The sequence below is a fragment of a genome, unplaced genomic scaffold, assembly GCF_019419815.1.
Source record: "Pyrus x bretschneideri cultivar Hongxiangsu unplaced genomic scaffold, Pyrus_bretschneideri_v1 Contig104, whole genome shotgun sequence".
NCBI classification, from domain to species: domain Eukaryota; kingdom Viridiplantae; phylum Streptophyta; class Magnoliopsida; order Rosales; family Rosaceae; genus Pyrus; species Pyrus x bretschneideri.
Window position 1 is genome coordinate 745546 of NW_025999396.1, and position 16735 is coordinate 762280.

The 16735-nt window shown below is 36.6% G+C and overlaps 1 protein-coding gene across 1 annotated transcript; it reads left to right on the top strand.

The window, feature by feature from the left end:
* The first annotated feature begins 287 nt into the window (after positions 1–287).
* LOC103960041 (transcription factor MYB93-like) lies at positions 288–1825 on the top strand. Its single transcript, XM_009372423.3, has 3 exons — positions 288–453; positions 582–711; positions 919–1825. The coding sequence occupies exons 1-3, from the start codon at positions 321–323 to the stop codon at positions 1679–1681; spliced, it is 1026 nt and encodes a 341-aa protein (XP_009370698.2). The 5' UTR covers positions 288–320; the 3' UTR covers positions 1682–1825.
* Positions 1826–16735: the final 14910 nt, after the last annotated feature.

The window sequence follows — 16735 nt, forward strand, 5'->3', positions numbered from 1 at the left end:
TTTATTCACTACCCAAAAAACCATGGTCCACTTATGATTAATAATCAAGACACACACATTGTCAAAACCAACATAATCAAATATCTAATGTTTAGAACTGGAGAATGCAGACAGCGTAGTCATCGGAATGGAGGGTGTATTTGTCATTTCCAGAAGAAAAAGGTTGTAGTTGTTTAGCTAGCAAATAGGAGAGTAGCACGTCAGTCAGCCCTCGATGTGATTGGAGGCGACAAGAACATGGTGTATATAAATAGAAGGGTGTGTGAATTATTGATGGTAGGATTGGAGGAGGCAAACCAAATCTTCTTAGGTAAAGAAAAATGGGAAGATCTCCTTGTTGTGATGAGAGTGGCCTCAAGAAAGGCCCTTGGACTCCTGAAGAAGATCAGAAACTTATGAAATACATTCAGAAAAATGGCCATGGAAGCTGGAGAGCCCTTCCAAAACTTGCAGGTACGTACTAAACCACATAAAAATATAAACACTTCACTCTCTCTCTCTCTCTCTCTCTCTCTCACTCTCTCTCTCTCTCAAGGAGTCAAGTGGTTGATGTTCGTTTCTTTCTGTTATTGTATGTGCAGGGTTGAATAGATGCGGCAAGAGTTGCAGGTTAAGATGGACAAACTACCTTAGGCCGGATATAAAGAGAGGGAAGTTTTCTCAAGAAGAAGAACAAACAATTCTGAATCTCCATTCCATTCTCGGCAACAAGTAATTTCCATATTTTTTTTTACAAATTTAATTAATTATTCTATAGGAAAAATATCCTAATGTCACACTGTTAGTCAATCAAGATCACTATTAGGTAGATTATTGTTTTAGTATATATCTGGCAAGATAATTTTCAAATTTATACATATGTTTTCTTGATGTATAAACCAGAAACTTACCCTTTTATTTCTTTTGGTTCTTGACAAGATGGTCAGCAATTGCAGGCCACCTACCAGGTCGGACGGACAATGAAATAAAAAATTTCTGGAATACCCATTTGAAGAAAAAGCTGATTCAGATGGGTTTTGATCCGATGACTCACCGGCCCCGGAGTGATATCTTCTCTAGCTTGCCTCATCTTCTAGCTCTTGTCAATTTGAAAGAGCTTTTAGACCATGGAAGCAGTCACCAGTCCTGCTGGGATGAACAAGCTTTGAGATTACAAGCAGAAGCTTCTCAAATGGCTAGGCTTCAATATCTACAATGTCTCCTCCAACCTAATAACAATTCCTTTGGAGCTGCTACCGCAAACAACCTAAATGACTTCACTGACATGGAGACCATTAATCTTTTGAATTCACTCTGTTCATCTCAACTGGATATTCAAGACCCTACTGCACAATACCCAGTTGGTAATTTTCAACCAGTAGTCCAAGATAATTCAGTCCCTTTCTCTCATTTGCCTGACTTGCAAACATACCCAACACCACCAAACAAGGACATGGTTAATGATCAAGCTCCAGATCCATTTACTGCTTTGAGCCAAGGTGAAAACTCTCCAAATAATCCATGGAATATTCCTTCGTCTTCAAATACTACTCTATCTCCTACTTCTGTGACTCCTCCCGTGACAGTGACAGAGATTTCAGTAAGCAACAACTTGGGTGATGCTTGCAGCACTTCAAGCTATGCAGGAGTGGCTACTTCAGCTTGGTCTGACCTTCTTTTTGAGGACCCCTTTTTTCAGTGAGATCGCTTAATTAGGTGTATGTGTGCTAAACGCTTCGAATTGCATGATCATCAGACCTTTTTTTATTTCTTCTTTTGGGTTACAATATTATCACCACTTTACTCTGTACTTTCTGATCATATATATACTCCAGTTTATGTATAATTGTAAGAGGAGTTTCGTTTTAGCTAGTAGCTAATTAAATAATTAGTTGACTAAAGTAGTTACATGTTTACATGCAAGATCCCATGAGATTCATCTAAAAATATGCAAGAGTATGCAGAAATATTCGCTTGGATCCTTTTCTAATTGGAGAAAGAAACTTCTTCAGCAAGAATATAATATACGGATAACCGAACCATACCAACATTCTTAGATATTGAAATACACTACATTGATCATTAAGACCATATATAGATTGATGTTCCTGTGCTACATAAACAAAATTATTATTACTATACTATATCATCATGAACATCATTGCTCGTTACTATTTTTATCATTATTTGCATTACTATTATCATTATTATCGTCAGCTTTATTATTACCTAATACTTTGAAATCTGCGTGATACCCACTGAGCCATTGCATGCATATACATGGCACATATATATACATATACATATATACATATATATATATATATATATATATATATATAACTTGGGATCATGTGCAGGCATAATAAGTGAACATGGATTAGTTTTATTTTATTTTATTTTATTTTATTTATTAAGATCAATGCTATTTAGAGACACAAACCATGATATACTTATTGATACCATTTTTATAATAGCTGGATATCCCACATACAATTTGTAAGATCCATGATGTACGATGTACGATGAACGGGTGGGATTCTGGGATCCCTAGAAAAAGGATCCAATGAGGATCCTTTTCCTAGTTTGAGCTTCAACAAAATAAAAACGCACCCAAAAAAAAAAAAAATGAGCCCAATTTTGTCCAAAAAAATCAAAATTTTATATGTTTGCACGACGAGGGTGTTCTAATTTTCGTCATGCGTCCAGTTTTTAAATTAAAAAAATAATTTTTAAATATTTGTGTGACAAACATTTCCAAAACGTTGTCGCGCATCTTTGTAAATTTAAGTTATTTTTTTGTCTAAATAAATATTTTTTTGTTTAATTAATTTTTTACAAATTTTAAAGGAAACTTTTGTTTGTATGCAAAATAAATACCATTCAATAAATATCATTACATTTACATCACAAGTTTTCATTAATCCTTATTTGAACTAGAATAAATATCATCACTTTCATCAGATTCATACTCCTATTCCTCATCGTCTGTAGGCACGTCAACATTGTTGTTCGCACACTTAGGTGCATTGTATCGCGGTAGATCTCCAAGGTCAATCATAATGGAGTCGATCAGTATTTCGATTTAAGGAGCTCCGACTACTTGATATGGTTCTTGTACAATAGTCATATCCCGTAGTGCACCAAGTTTTGTTGAAGTCTCCAGTTGTTGGTCAGCAACGTCATCATAATTGTCATTGTTAGCAGGATCTCAGTTTGGAATATCACATAGCCATCTGTGCTTGATCTTCTGAACTACTTTCCACTGTCTCCTGCCCTTAGGGTCATCTATATAGGAAATTTGTTTGGCCATCGTTGCCAAAATGTAGGGGTCGTCGTTATACCAACATCTATTAGTGTTGACCGATAGAAAACCATTGTCTCTTTTAATACTTCCAACCTTACGTGGGTTTGTATCAAATCAGCGACACTTAAACATGATAACTTGACAGCGGTCATTGTAAAGCAATCGCACAACACTTGTAAGTTTTCCATATAAATCAATGTCTGCAATGTCGCCTGCAGCTAGGACATGTACCCCACTGATTTGCATACATAACTTGTCATCGCGATCAGCTGCCAAAAATTTGATGCCGTTTACATGACAACCAGAGTATAATTTTGCGCTTAGGGGCCCAATGGCCAAGTTTTACAATTCTTAAGTGTAAGCGGGCGAATTCATGTCCTTTAATTTCTTAACCTAAATTAATGACAAAAAGTTGACATGTTAGTTTGCCATTTACAATTATACAAATAACCCAAAACATGAACAACTTACATTGTCACGAAACTAATGAGGAAACTATTCATGATGCTTCTTGGCATATAAATGTGAATGATGTTAAGTACAAACCAATGTGCTACCTCCATGTCCATTTTGTTAAATGACTCCCTTTTGGGCAAAAACAGAAAGTTTTTCACTTTTCACACCATCGTCATTATTGTGTTGCTGTTGATTGAACGTAATCTCAACATCTTGTAGGTACATTGCACAAAATGTAAGTGACTTCGATGCGACCCATGCCTCCACGATTGACCCTTTGGGCTTTGCCCTGTTCTGTACATTATTTTTTAATTCACCTAACAGTCTGCATCAATAACCAAAATAATGTGTAAAATTAGTCAAATTGTACATACATCAAGACCTAAAGTATTTATGGCGATTAAATAACTCTCTATCAGATACATTCATCGATAATTGACGGGTCCGGCTGGAAGTGCCTCATCGGACAAGTGAATCATGACATGGAGCATGCTTGTGAAGAAAGCTGGAGGAAATATTTGTTCAAACTTGCAAAGCAATTCAATAATATCATCACACAACTATTTAACATCAGACTTGTGCAAAGATATTGTGGTTAATTAAGAAAAATATCTCGCCAACAACATAATTGGCTTCACCACATCTTCGAGCAAGAGGTGTTGAATTCCTATTGGGAAAACGCGTTGAAGTATCACATCAAAATCATGACGCTTGAGGCCTGAAAATTTGCCTTCATCCACGTTTGTGCAACGATCGATATTTGAAGCATACCCATTTGGAAACTGTACAGCAGACAAAAACTGTAAAATCTCTTTCCTTTTATTTGGTTTCATCCATAAACTTGGCCTAATGCCTATTTTTTTCAAATCGATCCTAGCTTTTATTATGTCTTTTGTTTTTCCCTCGATGTCTAGTATAGTTTGGACCAATGTTTCAAACATATTTTTCTCAACATGCATTACATCGATGTTGTGTCTCAATTTTAATTCAACCAGTACCGGAGCTTGAACAACCTCGTTTTATGTGTCTAGTTCAGATGTCTATCTAGTCTTGTCTTATTTACGGATTTGCCCAACAGAGCAAAATCCAAACGATTCAACTGAGAAATTTCATCTCTGGACATTCTCTGGTTCTCGGCCGAATCTCTGTGTTGTTGAAGAAGCATGTCTCGTTTTGACGCCTACTCGTGGTCCCACGATAACCATCTATGATGCCTTAGGTAATAAACTTTTTCTGTGTGCCAACCAAATGTTGTGTTCTCTTTGCAAACTGGGCATGCATAATAACCCTAAGTGTTTCACCTAGACATCATAGCATACGCAGGAAAATCATTTATAGTCCACATCATTGCTGCTCGCAAAATGTACATCTTCCCGGTAGATTTATCATACGTGGGAACACATTTTCCCATAATTCTTCTAGTTCATTGACCAAAGGTTGTAAATAAAGATCAATAGATGTGCCCGGATCTTCGGTTATCAACAATGTCATCATCATATATTATTTTTCATGCACTTCCAAGGTGGCAAATTATACGAAATTACGATGATTAGCCAAGTGCTGTGGTTTTGGCTTAGAACCCCGAACAAATTAAACCCGTCTGTTGCAAGTCCCAAGCTAACGTTCTGGGGCTTATGTGCAAAATTGGGGTACAACTGATCAAACTCTTTCCATTCCTCTCCATATGCAGGATGCCTCATAACATCGTCATCCACTTATTTATCCTTATGCCATCTTATGTCGCTTGCAATGTGCGTCGATATATGCAATCGCTGCAACCTGGACTTTAATGGGAAATAACGCATAACTTTTTGTGGAATCTTTGTTTTCTATTCTAAAAGGTCATTTTAAACTGCAACTCATTACATACAAGGCATTTATCCAACGCTTTATTCTCTTGTAGAACAAAATGTAATTATTTTTACACGCATGAATTTTTTCATATCCCAATCCAAGACCACTCAACACCTTCTTTTCACTTTTATGATCTTTAGGTAGACAATTGTCCTTTGGAAGCATCCTCTCGAAAACCTCCAAAAACTAATCAAAACACTGGTTCGATGTACAAAACTTTATTTTGACATGCATCAACTCAACAATGGCCGTGAACACTAAAAATCCTTCGCAACCGAGGTATAATTCTTGTTTGGCACTTTTTAATTGTTTTTCATATTTTTCAAATGCTTCACTGTCCATGATGGGAGGGACCTCATCTTCTACTTCCTCATTCATATTTGAACTAGTATTTGGAAAAACATCATTGATAATGTCCATAATTTGTTCATTTGGGTCATTAACATATTCAATTGTCTCCACTGCTCGGGTAATGTGTGAGGATGGAGCATGTTGTATTTGTTCTCCATGATGATTCCACGTAGTATAGGTCTCTATCATCCCATTTCTAACTAACTGGCATCGAACAGTTTCAAAATATTCAATCATTGAGTTGTTACACTTCCTACAAGGACACTGAATTTGAGTTGAACCCTGGTTGTTTGCAATTGCAAAATCAAAAACTGATTTATTCCATCCAAATAATCATCAGCACATCTATTAGGATTATGACATGCCACCTTATGCCTCCGGTATGGGTCCTATCTCATTCAAGAATGCATAATTGCGTGTTGTAATTTACAGTTCCAACACATTGGAGTTCTATTGTTGGAAAATTTCGACAGCATCTCCCTGATATTCTTCAAGTGCGCAACATAGATACAAAAATCTACGATGCACTCGAAGAACACAAAGAGATGCTACCAAATTTCTTGCGTTCAAACTCTAATGCGTGAACCGCATAATACAACATCTAACAGTGCATTCTCAAACTGTCCAAAATTTTGGGACAATTCAAGAATTAATTGGATCGCAATCATGCTTTCACATCCATTTGCGAATCCAACTAATTCTCAAACGAGAAACTAAGTTCATATTTTGTACATCCATACAAAAATGTTTGCATACAATTACATAAACTCACAACAATTATAAACTACATACAAAACAACCTAAATGAATGGAAATTAAATAAGTTAGTTAAGAAAATATACCTCCGAGATTAACGGCAACACAGCTACAACTGCTGGAAATTTCAGGAGGAAGGCATCGGCTACAATTGTTTTGCAGCTTATGCCTTCCTACATTTTGGTTAAATTCAATAAAGCGAAAAGACTTTGCTCGATGAAAGAACCATTGTGCAAAACATGGTGCTTCCACTTTTGGCACCATCCAACTATGCTTTGCCGCATTTTTAGAACACTTTGCCCGATGAACCACATTTCGTAGCGCATTACCCTTTTTTTTTTTTTCTTTTTTTTTTTAATTTAGTTTTTTTGAATTTTTTTTTTTGAATTTTTCCATTCAATCTTTAATTTTTTTTTTCAGACCACATAAATACTTAATAAATCAAGAACTTATTTCATTAAACCATTCATGCATAATTAATTAATATAAATATTTATTAAAATGTATTAATTTTATTCAAAATAAACATTAAGTACATATTTAATTAAACCGTTCATAATAAAAAACTTCTACTTCAGATCTTATTATTAAATAAGAAATAAAATTATATATATATATATATATATATATATAAAAAAAAAACCTATTATACTCCTCCACTAGTAGTTCTGGTTCTCGCAGTAGTTCTACCGCACGTTGATTATCAAACTTCCACTCCGGAAACGAGATTTGAAGATGTCGATAGCCTTCATCAGATTTGGGTTACTTTTGTCAATGTCCCAATTAGGCTGTCATGAAAAAAATTAATAAATTAAAATCTCACTATTATATTAAATTTAACAAACATAATAATTATTTAACTAATAACTTAACACATACAGCTAACTCATCAATCAAATGCATCTTCAGCTCCTCAGAAATGGCTCTCCAAGACTCCCAATTCGCACCACATTTGTCACGCACCAATACTACAACGTTGGACTAAAAGCTAGCACGAATATCTGACTTCACAACCCCTATTAATTAGTTAGCAGTGATTTGGTAATCACTCTTACCATAAGTGTGTCGGACCCATACCGCAGCTCATTTCTTCTTGTCTATTAACAAAATATATATTCATAATATTGAAGCTAACTAAAAACTTTATAAAAAAATGAAAAATTTACAATGCAAATGTTTTACGGAACCTTCGCCATCCATTGTGTTTGATGAACATGCACCACAGTCGGCCATTGTACCAACAATCAAAGAACAAATTGATTATAATCTGCAAAATAGTAAAGTGTTGCCGAACCGAATTGTGAAGAATAAAGAGAGCAGAAGAGCATATTTATAGGAGGGTTAGGGACTTTATCCGACGAAACCTTTGTCGTGAAAACATTTACACTAAATATGGTATTGCTTCCTTTGATTCACATGCACTGAATGCTCTGACTCAAGACTTTGTGCGACGAAGCTTGTGTCGCCCAAGGTTTTCGTGAAAAAACTTCATCATTTCGTTGACTTGCATGCACTGAATGCTCTGAAAAAAAAAACTGAACGACCTTTGTGCAACAAAGCATTTGTCACACAAAACATATATATTCGAAGTATGGCGGTAAACTTAACCGCGTTTTTTACGCCCTTTGCGAGACGAACCATTCATTGCGCAAAATGTAATTGATTGTAATTATGAAGTTTACGTAAACATAGTTCTTTAGTATCTATATTTACACAAACTTCATAATTACAAACAAATATTCAGTTATAATATTTATTTTCAAAATAATTGAAAACTTAAATAAATTAAATTATTCCATTCAATTATGTAAACAACAAAACATGAATTAAAGCCTAATTAAGTCCAAATACATAACCTAGAAGAAAACCTTAAAAATTAATTATTGTCCTCAAAAACATAAATTTAAAACTACTGCTTCGCTGGTCCTCCATTCCTCTCCACGTCATAATGCCACTGCTTGTAACCCCTCTTCAATGCCTCCATCAACTTCATCAACTATTTGTTTGTATCATCAAGAGTATAGTTACACTGTTACACATATATCCAAATAATTAATTACAACATATAACAAACAATTTCACAAAATTAATTATTTTCAACCTTTGTCACACTTACTAATAATTGATCCATCACCGTCTTCTTCACATCCTCAGGCACATATTTCCAAGAACGCCACTCAGCAGTTGGATAGTTGTTTCGCATTGCTACACTAATCGCATGTGCAAACTCCACATATTAAGTCATATCATGGGGCCCAAGAGGCATGCTCTCCTGCCGATTTCTTTCCTCCGCTCTCTTACGTACTATCCTTATTATCTGCCATTAGGTGACAAAATAATATGAATAAAACTGCAACACAATTTGTGCTTATATAGAATAGTAACACTTTACAAGACGAATTGTTGGTCCCGCCTTCAGGATTACAACCTTCGCGCTACGAAAGGTTTGTCGCGCAAATTGCGAAATAAATACACAATAAATGACATGACTTCAATGCCACTGACCATGGCTTTGTGCGACAAAATTTCATCCCACAAAGTTTTGCACAACCAAACTTTCGTCGCGCAATACATTTGTAGTAAATACGATGGCTTAAACGCTAACCGACCTTTTTACAGTGTTTTGCGCAATGAAGTCTCGTCCTGCAAAGGTTTTAGTGACAAACATTTTGTCGCTTAAACCTTTGCACGATAATTAAAAATATTTATTTGATTCTGTCTCGAAAACAATTTCTCAAAATACTAGTGTCAATATTATAGTATTTTAGAAATATGTTCTTGAGACGTAACAAAATAAATACAGTCCATATAAATTTATTCTTCCAATTTATTAATAATTCAGTGTCATTATTTAATAAACCGTAAATAGACTAATAAAAATAAAAACTATTCTAATCATCTGCTAGTCCAGCCATTCCATGTTGCTCTGCGTCACGTTGAACATCAAACTTCTATTCTCGGAAATGATACCTGAACACAACGTTGATGCACTTCATCAGATTTGAGTCACTTTTGTCAATGTTCCAATCAGGCTGATATGCAAAAATAAATAAATTATACATATTACTATTATATTTTATCTAAAGAACTAAATTATTATTTAACTAATTAATAATTTACATATACTGCTAAAGCATCGATCATGACCATCTTTATCTCCTCGAGGATGTCTCTCCAATACTCCTAATTCACTCTACATCTATCACACACCAATACCCCAACGTTGCCCCTAAACTTGTTCGCCATATCTGACTTTTCATATCTGATAGGAGCATATTTAGGCGACTTACTTAGCTTGTTTTCATGCATCTATGTTGTTAATTCATAGTTGTTTTAGTAGTTTAAGCCATTTTCGTGTGTTTTTAGGTTCATATGGCTAAGGAAGCAAAAAGATGCATTTTGGAGCATTTTGGAGCAAAATTGGGCTTGGAATGGATAGCATATGATTGGAGCCAAAGTGTTGGACGAATTTGAAGGCCTTGTATTCATTTTGGACATAAAACAAAGGGCCTAGCCCATTCTCTCTTAAACCAACCCCAAGGCCATGCATTTCCTTCCAATTCCAAAGCCCACAATCACTTCAAAAGCCATGCAAAGAACCATCCATTCCATCAAAAACAATCCATCAATTCACATGCAAAACCACCATTAACACACATGCACCCAAACAAAGCCAACCTAGCTAACCCTACATGCATTCTTTATGCAACTCTTCATCATTGCACCACAAATCATTCACCCACATGCACTCATATTCCCATTTCCTTTCCAACATCTCACATGCATTTCCACCTTCCTACTTCATCATTTCACCACATTCTCCCTCTTTAACTCATTTCATTATTCATTCACTTTGCATTCATTCAATTCCACCCCACATGCACCCTTTATTCTTCATCATTGCAACCATGGCACATTTACACCAACAAAACAACTCCCATGCCATGGCCTACTCATATTCCCATTTCCTTTCCAACATCTCACATGCATTTCCACCTTCCTACTTCATCATTTCACCACATTTTCCCTTTTATTTCCACATGCAATTCTTCATCATTGTAGCCACAAACACCTTAAACAAATAGCCATATACATCTCCACTCCTCCTATAAATACCCTTGCATTCATTCATTCAAAAATCATCTCATCTTATTTCATACACAACACACCACAAACACTTCCATCTTCTCCCTAGCCGTGAGTTTCTCTCCATTTCCCTTCCATTTCTCCTCCATTTCTTCCATTTTCATAATCCCCCAATCCATTCAACACACCAACAACATCCCTTAGTCCTTTTGCCACAATAAAGAGGAAGATAAGAGGGCCTAAACGTTCATACAATTCACGTTTGAGTTGTTGGAATGTTTACGCGTTTCTTTGATTTCAATGTTTAAATTCAATTCTCTTTGTTTTGTAATATGAGGAATGGAAGAGAAGAGTGCCTAAACGTTCATACAATTCAAGTTTGAGTTGTTGGAATGTTTAGGTGTTTCTTTGATTTCAAAGTTATGAGGAACTAAACCCTTTTTGGCTAGGGGTGATTTCAATACCATGATTATTTATGTAATATGAATTGATGAATTCCGGTTATGAACTCTTGATTCGTGGATGCAATTGGCTTAACTATTTGATGATTAACTTATTTGTGTTTGTTGATTGAGGGTCGACACTTAATTAGCATGCATGAATATGTGGCTAAAGTTTAAGAAGGTTTCACATAATTGTTACTAACTTATACTTGAAAGTAGTGAAGGTCGCTTGTCACGATCGCGTTAAGTTTAATTCTTAGCATGAGTAACATGATGTCATAGTTGCAAATGCTTTGTCAATGCTTATGGTTTTCATTATTCTTAATGATCTTCGATTGTATCTCTATTATGATGACATGTAGGGAACTTTTGAGAATATTTTGGGTTGTCGAATGATGCCATCCAATCCAATAATTTAAGGAAAATCTGAGGGTTAACTAGTGATGTCACGGTTAATTTGGGGCATTGTCGTTCATAATTCAATGAAGGAATAACTGGAAATTGATTCATATGCATAAATATCATGTGTGGAGAAAGAACCTCTAGCTAATTCACCAACCATCTAATTTCACAACACTTGTTTGCAATCTATCCATATTTACAATTTGTTTTGTTTCCAAGTATCCATTTTAGTTTAAATTCGTCCAAATCCAATTCCCCCTATTTCGTTGAAGTCTTAGTCTTAATCTTTCTTATTTTCAGTTTTGCTTTCTTCGAGCATTAAATAGTGTTTTATATTGAGTTTTTATGTTTTTAAGTCAATTTAGAAGGTTTTAGCAAGCCCTCCTAATCCCCGGTCTAGAACGATCCCTCACTTATCCATTCTACTACAATTGTCAAACGAGGGTTTAATTTGAGTGTCAAGTAATTTTCGCATCAAATTTTGGCGCCGTTGCCGGGGATTAGCAACTTTGCTAATCTCTTGGATTGTTTTATTTTCGTTTGTGTGTATATATTTTTAGTTTTATTTTGTTGATTTTAGAAGCACAACATGGCACTTGATAATGCTTATCTTTTGTCACAGCTCATGGAAAGGTCCCAAATGCAAAACGTTGATATAGTTGATCTTCAATCAAGGAATAACGTGTTTTCCAATACTTACAATTCGGATTGGAGTGATCATTCAACTTCTATGTGGTGGGAACCTCAAAATGTTCAACAAGAAAGATATTGGGAGCCACCTCATATTCAATATGCCCAACCAAACTCAAATTCGTCAATAGATTATAATCAAATTCTTAATGAATTAAACTCTTTGGTGCAAGGTTCACAAAATCAAGCTAAGGAGACTCACCAAGAAACATATTGGCAACCATATGAGGATTCATATGCACCACCACAGCCTTCCCCTCAATCCTCACATCCAAATTCAGGTATATCAAATTATTATAAGGAAGTTATTCAACAACTGAATTCTGTGGAGCAGGGCAGGGAAGCTCAACCATTTCAACAAGACGCATTTTGGCGACCAATTGAGGATTTCTATCAAGCAAAAAAGTTGGCTGAGTGGAACAGTCAATTTAGGCAGAATGCAGAATGCATGGAACAAATTCAAGAACAAATGGTTGAAGATGAGCCCATGGATGAATTGCTACTGCTCGAAGAGGAGGAGGATGCACAAGGCACGGCAAGGGAAGAACAACCCTTGCCGCAACCTCCCAATATTCCTACACCACCCCATTCAAGTAAGGTTGTTCCAAATTTAATTATTTCTAACTTTGTTCCCCCAAATGCACCCTTCCCTGGCAGGTTCATGCAATCCATGAAAGATGAGGGGAAGAAAGACATCTTGGACACCTTTCCAACAATTCACGAGGAAAAAGTGGTTGAGGAGCATCTTGAATTCATCAAGGAGGAAATTGGAGTGGATCACACAGCCACAACCTTCAGAATGTCCAATCTGAATGAAAACATCCCTTGTGCATTTGTTGAATGTGCTGCGACTTTAGAGCCAATATTGCAGCCCATAGGTAAGCCACCAACTCAAATTCCAATTCCCACTTCAATTAATCGTGTGTTACATTCTTCATTGCAGGCACCTACTCAAATCCAATTTGGTGAAAGAGTTTACATGGATCTTAGGACAGATCTCTATTCCACTCCATACAAAGATCCAATTCTTGAATGTTTTGAGAAGCATTTCGTGGAGGATGTACTTAAGTTCTTATTGGAGCATGTAGGTAAGCCACCAACTCAAAATCCAAAGTCGTTTTTGACTAATATGTTGTTGATGTCAATGATTAGGGCACCCACTCTTGAAATTCAACCATTGCCGAAACATTTCAAGTATCATCATCCATTCAATGATCAACTCCATGCCGTGGGTTCCATTAAGGCATGATTGTGTTCTTCGTCCGGCTGCAAGACGTTAAAGAAAGCGCTACTTGGGAGGCAACCCAATACAGTGAATAAAACAAAGCTTTTTCATTAATTTTCGAGAAATTACAAATGTATCTAACAAATGGAGCTTCACAAAGGTTGTTTTTGTTTTTGTTTGCGTGAAGACCCACCACGAGGCAAAACTCTAGAAGCGGAAGTCATCGAAGCAGGAGGCATCGAAGTAGGAGGCATCGGAGCGAGAGGCATAGGAGCGGGAGGCATCGGATATAGAGCATTCCAGGCCCCAATACTTGGCGGAACGCTGGATGACCCAGGAAAAAGGTGCCCCTGGAAGAAAGACGCAAGCCGTTGACGGTCACTTTGCATCCGACCTTGAGATTCTTGCATCTCATCAAGCTTCCTCTTCATGCCCGACGAATAGTTATTGGCAAGCACATGCAAAGTTCTACTCTCGTACTTAAGTTGTTTGATCTCTTGTTTCAGGTTCTCCACCTCCGCCATAAAAGATTCAACCTGACGGGAGCGAGCAAGGAGGCGTTGGCCCATGTTGGACACAGAGCCTGCGCACTGAACGCTGAGAGCCAGGGACTCTTAAACGGCCAACTCATCGGACCGTCCTGAAAGCAGCTGACTATCTCTGGGAGTGAGGAGGTTCCGAGCTACTATCGTAGCTGTTGTGGCGTCCTGCATCACGGAGTCTTCACCTGTAAGAGGACCGTTAGAAGATAAGAAAGAAGGGCGCCATACGTTACCTTGACGCGGCACGCCCGTATCACTGCGGAGACTCAATTCTAAGCTAAGGTTCGATGGGTTTGCCATTTTTCAAAAGTGTTCAAAGAGAAGGGGTGGACGGAGTAAATTTTCAAAAGGGCCGGAGACGAGTATCAAGAATGGGAAATCTTCAGAGTGTGTAAGTTGGCAGTGATTGATAGCTCTATAAAAAGCCAAGGCAACGCGTCCACCGATTCAAAAAGCCGGAATTTGAGGCGTAAAGTTCAGCGACGCTCCCTCGGCTTTTTCAGAAAACGCGTTCGACACGTGGAGGCCACCATCACAACTACACGTCTTTAGCCGACAAGCGCAAAGTTCGGCGACGCTTTCTCTGCTTTTCAGAAAGCGCCTGCTGATGCGAGAATTATACGCGCACAAATTAAACCCTCTTTTTGACAATTGTAGTATGGATGTAAGTAGGGATCGTTCTGGACCGGGGATTAGGAGGGATTGTTAACCACTTGGATTTGACTTCAAAAACGTAAAAACAAGATAAAACACTAAACTAGACTCAAAGAATGTGAAACTAAACGTTAAAACACTAAGACAAAACAAAAGACTCAAAATGCTTTAAAAACACAAACTAAAATGATTTCTAACTAAATTGAACAATAAAGTAAAGGGGGATTGAGTTTTGGACGGAATTAAACTAAATGAACAAATTGCAATTAAAACATAATGTAAATATGAAATTAATGAAATGGAATGAATGGATGCTAGCCAAGGGGTTTATCTCCACACATGTTACACTTGCATAATAAAAAGATTTCTAATTGCATTTCAATAAACCATGAATTCTCAACGCCCCGGGTTAATTAGGTCCGCTTAAATTAACCGTCAAGTTTTCCTTAAGTTAATGAATTAGATGATTGCATACGACAATCCAAAGCATTCCTCACAAGTTCCCTACATGAATTGCATAATAGAGATACAAGCAAGAATCATTAAGCATCATGAAAACTATAAGTGTTGACGAGGCATTCGTTACTATGATTGCATGAAACTTATGCCAAGAATATGTTTAACACGATTGTTTATAAGCAACCTCCACTACTTGTGAATATAAGTTCATAACTATTACGTGAAACTCACTTATATTCTAGCGTCAAATTCATGCATGAAAATTAAGCGTTCATTCTTAATAAACATACATAAATAAGTTATCAATCAAACAGTTAAACAAATTGAATTCACAACTTATGAAACGTAATTAAAAGTAATCAAATCATATTACAAACATAAACATAGTTTCGAATCACCCCCTAGCTAAAGGGGGTTTAGTTCCTCATAACTTTGAAATCAAAGAAACACCTAAACATTCCAACAACTCAAAACTTTGAATTGTATGAACGTTTAAGCACTCTTTTCTTCCATTTCTCATACGTACAAAACAAAGAGAATTAAAATGAAACTTTGAAATCAAAGAAACACCTAAACATTCCAACAACTCAAAACTTGAATTGTATGAACGTTTAGGCACTCTTCTCTTCCTCGTTGTTGTAGCACAAGGTTTAAGGATAGGTTGGTTGGGGGGATGGAAGTGTTGGGGAATTATGGAAATGGATGAGGATTGGTGGAAATGGAAGATGGTTTTTGGATTCTAAGGGAGAAAGGAATGTGTTTGTGGTGTGTTGTTGTGTTGTGAATGAGATGATTTGAATGAATGGGAATGCAAGGGTATTTATAGGAGGAGTGGAGGGAACATATGGATGTTTGTTTAAGCATTTGTGTGAAGGAATGATGAAGAATTGCATGTGGAATTAAAGAATGAGTGGTGGTGTAATGATGAAGTGAATGCATGTGGAATTAAAGAGGGAGAATGTGGTGAAATGATGAAGTAGGAAGGTGGAAATGCATGTGAGATGTTGGAAAGGAAATGGGAATATGAGTGCATGTGGGTGAATGATTTGTGGTGCAATGATGAAGAGTGAATAAAGAATGCATGTAGGGTTAGCTAGGAAAGTGGGAATGTGGTTGAATGATTAAAGGGACATGCATGTGGCTTGATTGATTGCTTGGTGAGATGATGCATGCTTGTAGTTTAGGGTGTTGAATATGGATTTGCATGGCATTTGAATTGATTGTGGGCTTTGGAATTGGAAGGAAATGCATGGCAAAGGGCTTGGTTTAAGAGAGAATGGGCTAGGCCCTTTGTTTTATGTCCAAAGTGAATACAAGGCCTTCAAATTCGTCCAACATTTTGGCTCCAATCATATGCCATCCATTCCAAGCCCAATTTTGCTCCAAAATGCTCCAAAATGCATCTTTTTTCTTCCTTAAGCCCTTAGAACCTGAAAACACACAAAAGAAGCATAAAGGACTAAAATAACTAGAGAAACATAACGTAAATGCACGAGAACAAGCCATTTAAGTCGCATGAATATGCTCCTAT

Bases quoted from the DNA above. Each gene is read 5' to 3' on its own strand.
- LOC103960041 (XM_009372423.3), top strand. From the start codon at position 321: ATGGGAAGATCTCCTTGTTGTGATGAGAGTGGCCTCAAGAAAGGCCCT. The intron at 454-581 runs GTACGTACTAAA...TTGTATGTGCAG, and splicing joins AGCCCTTCCAAAACTTGCAG to GGTTGAATAGATGCGGCAAG. The intron at 712-918 runs GTAATTTCCATA...GTTCTTGACAAG, and splicing joins CATTCCATTCTCGGCAACAA to ATGGTCAGCAATTGCAGGCC.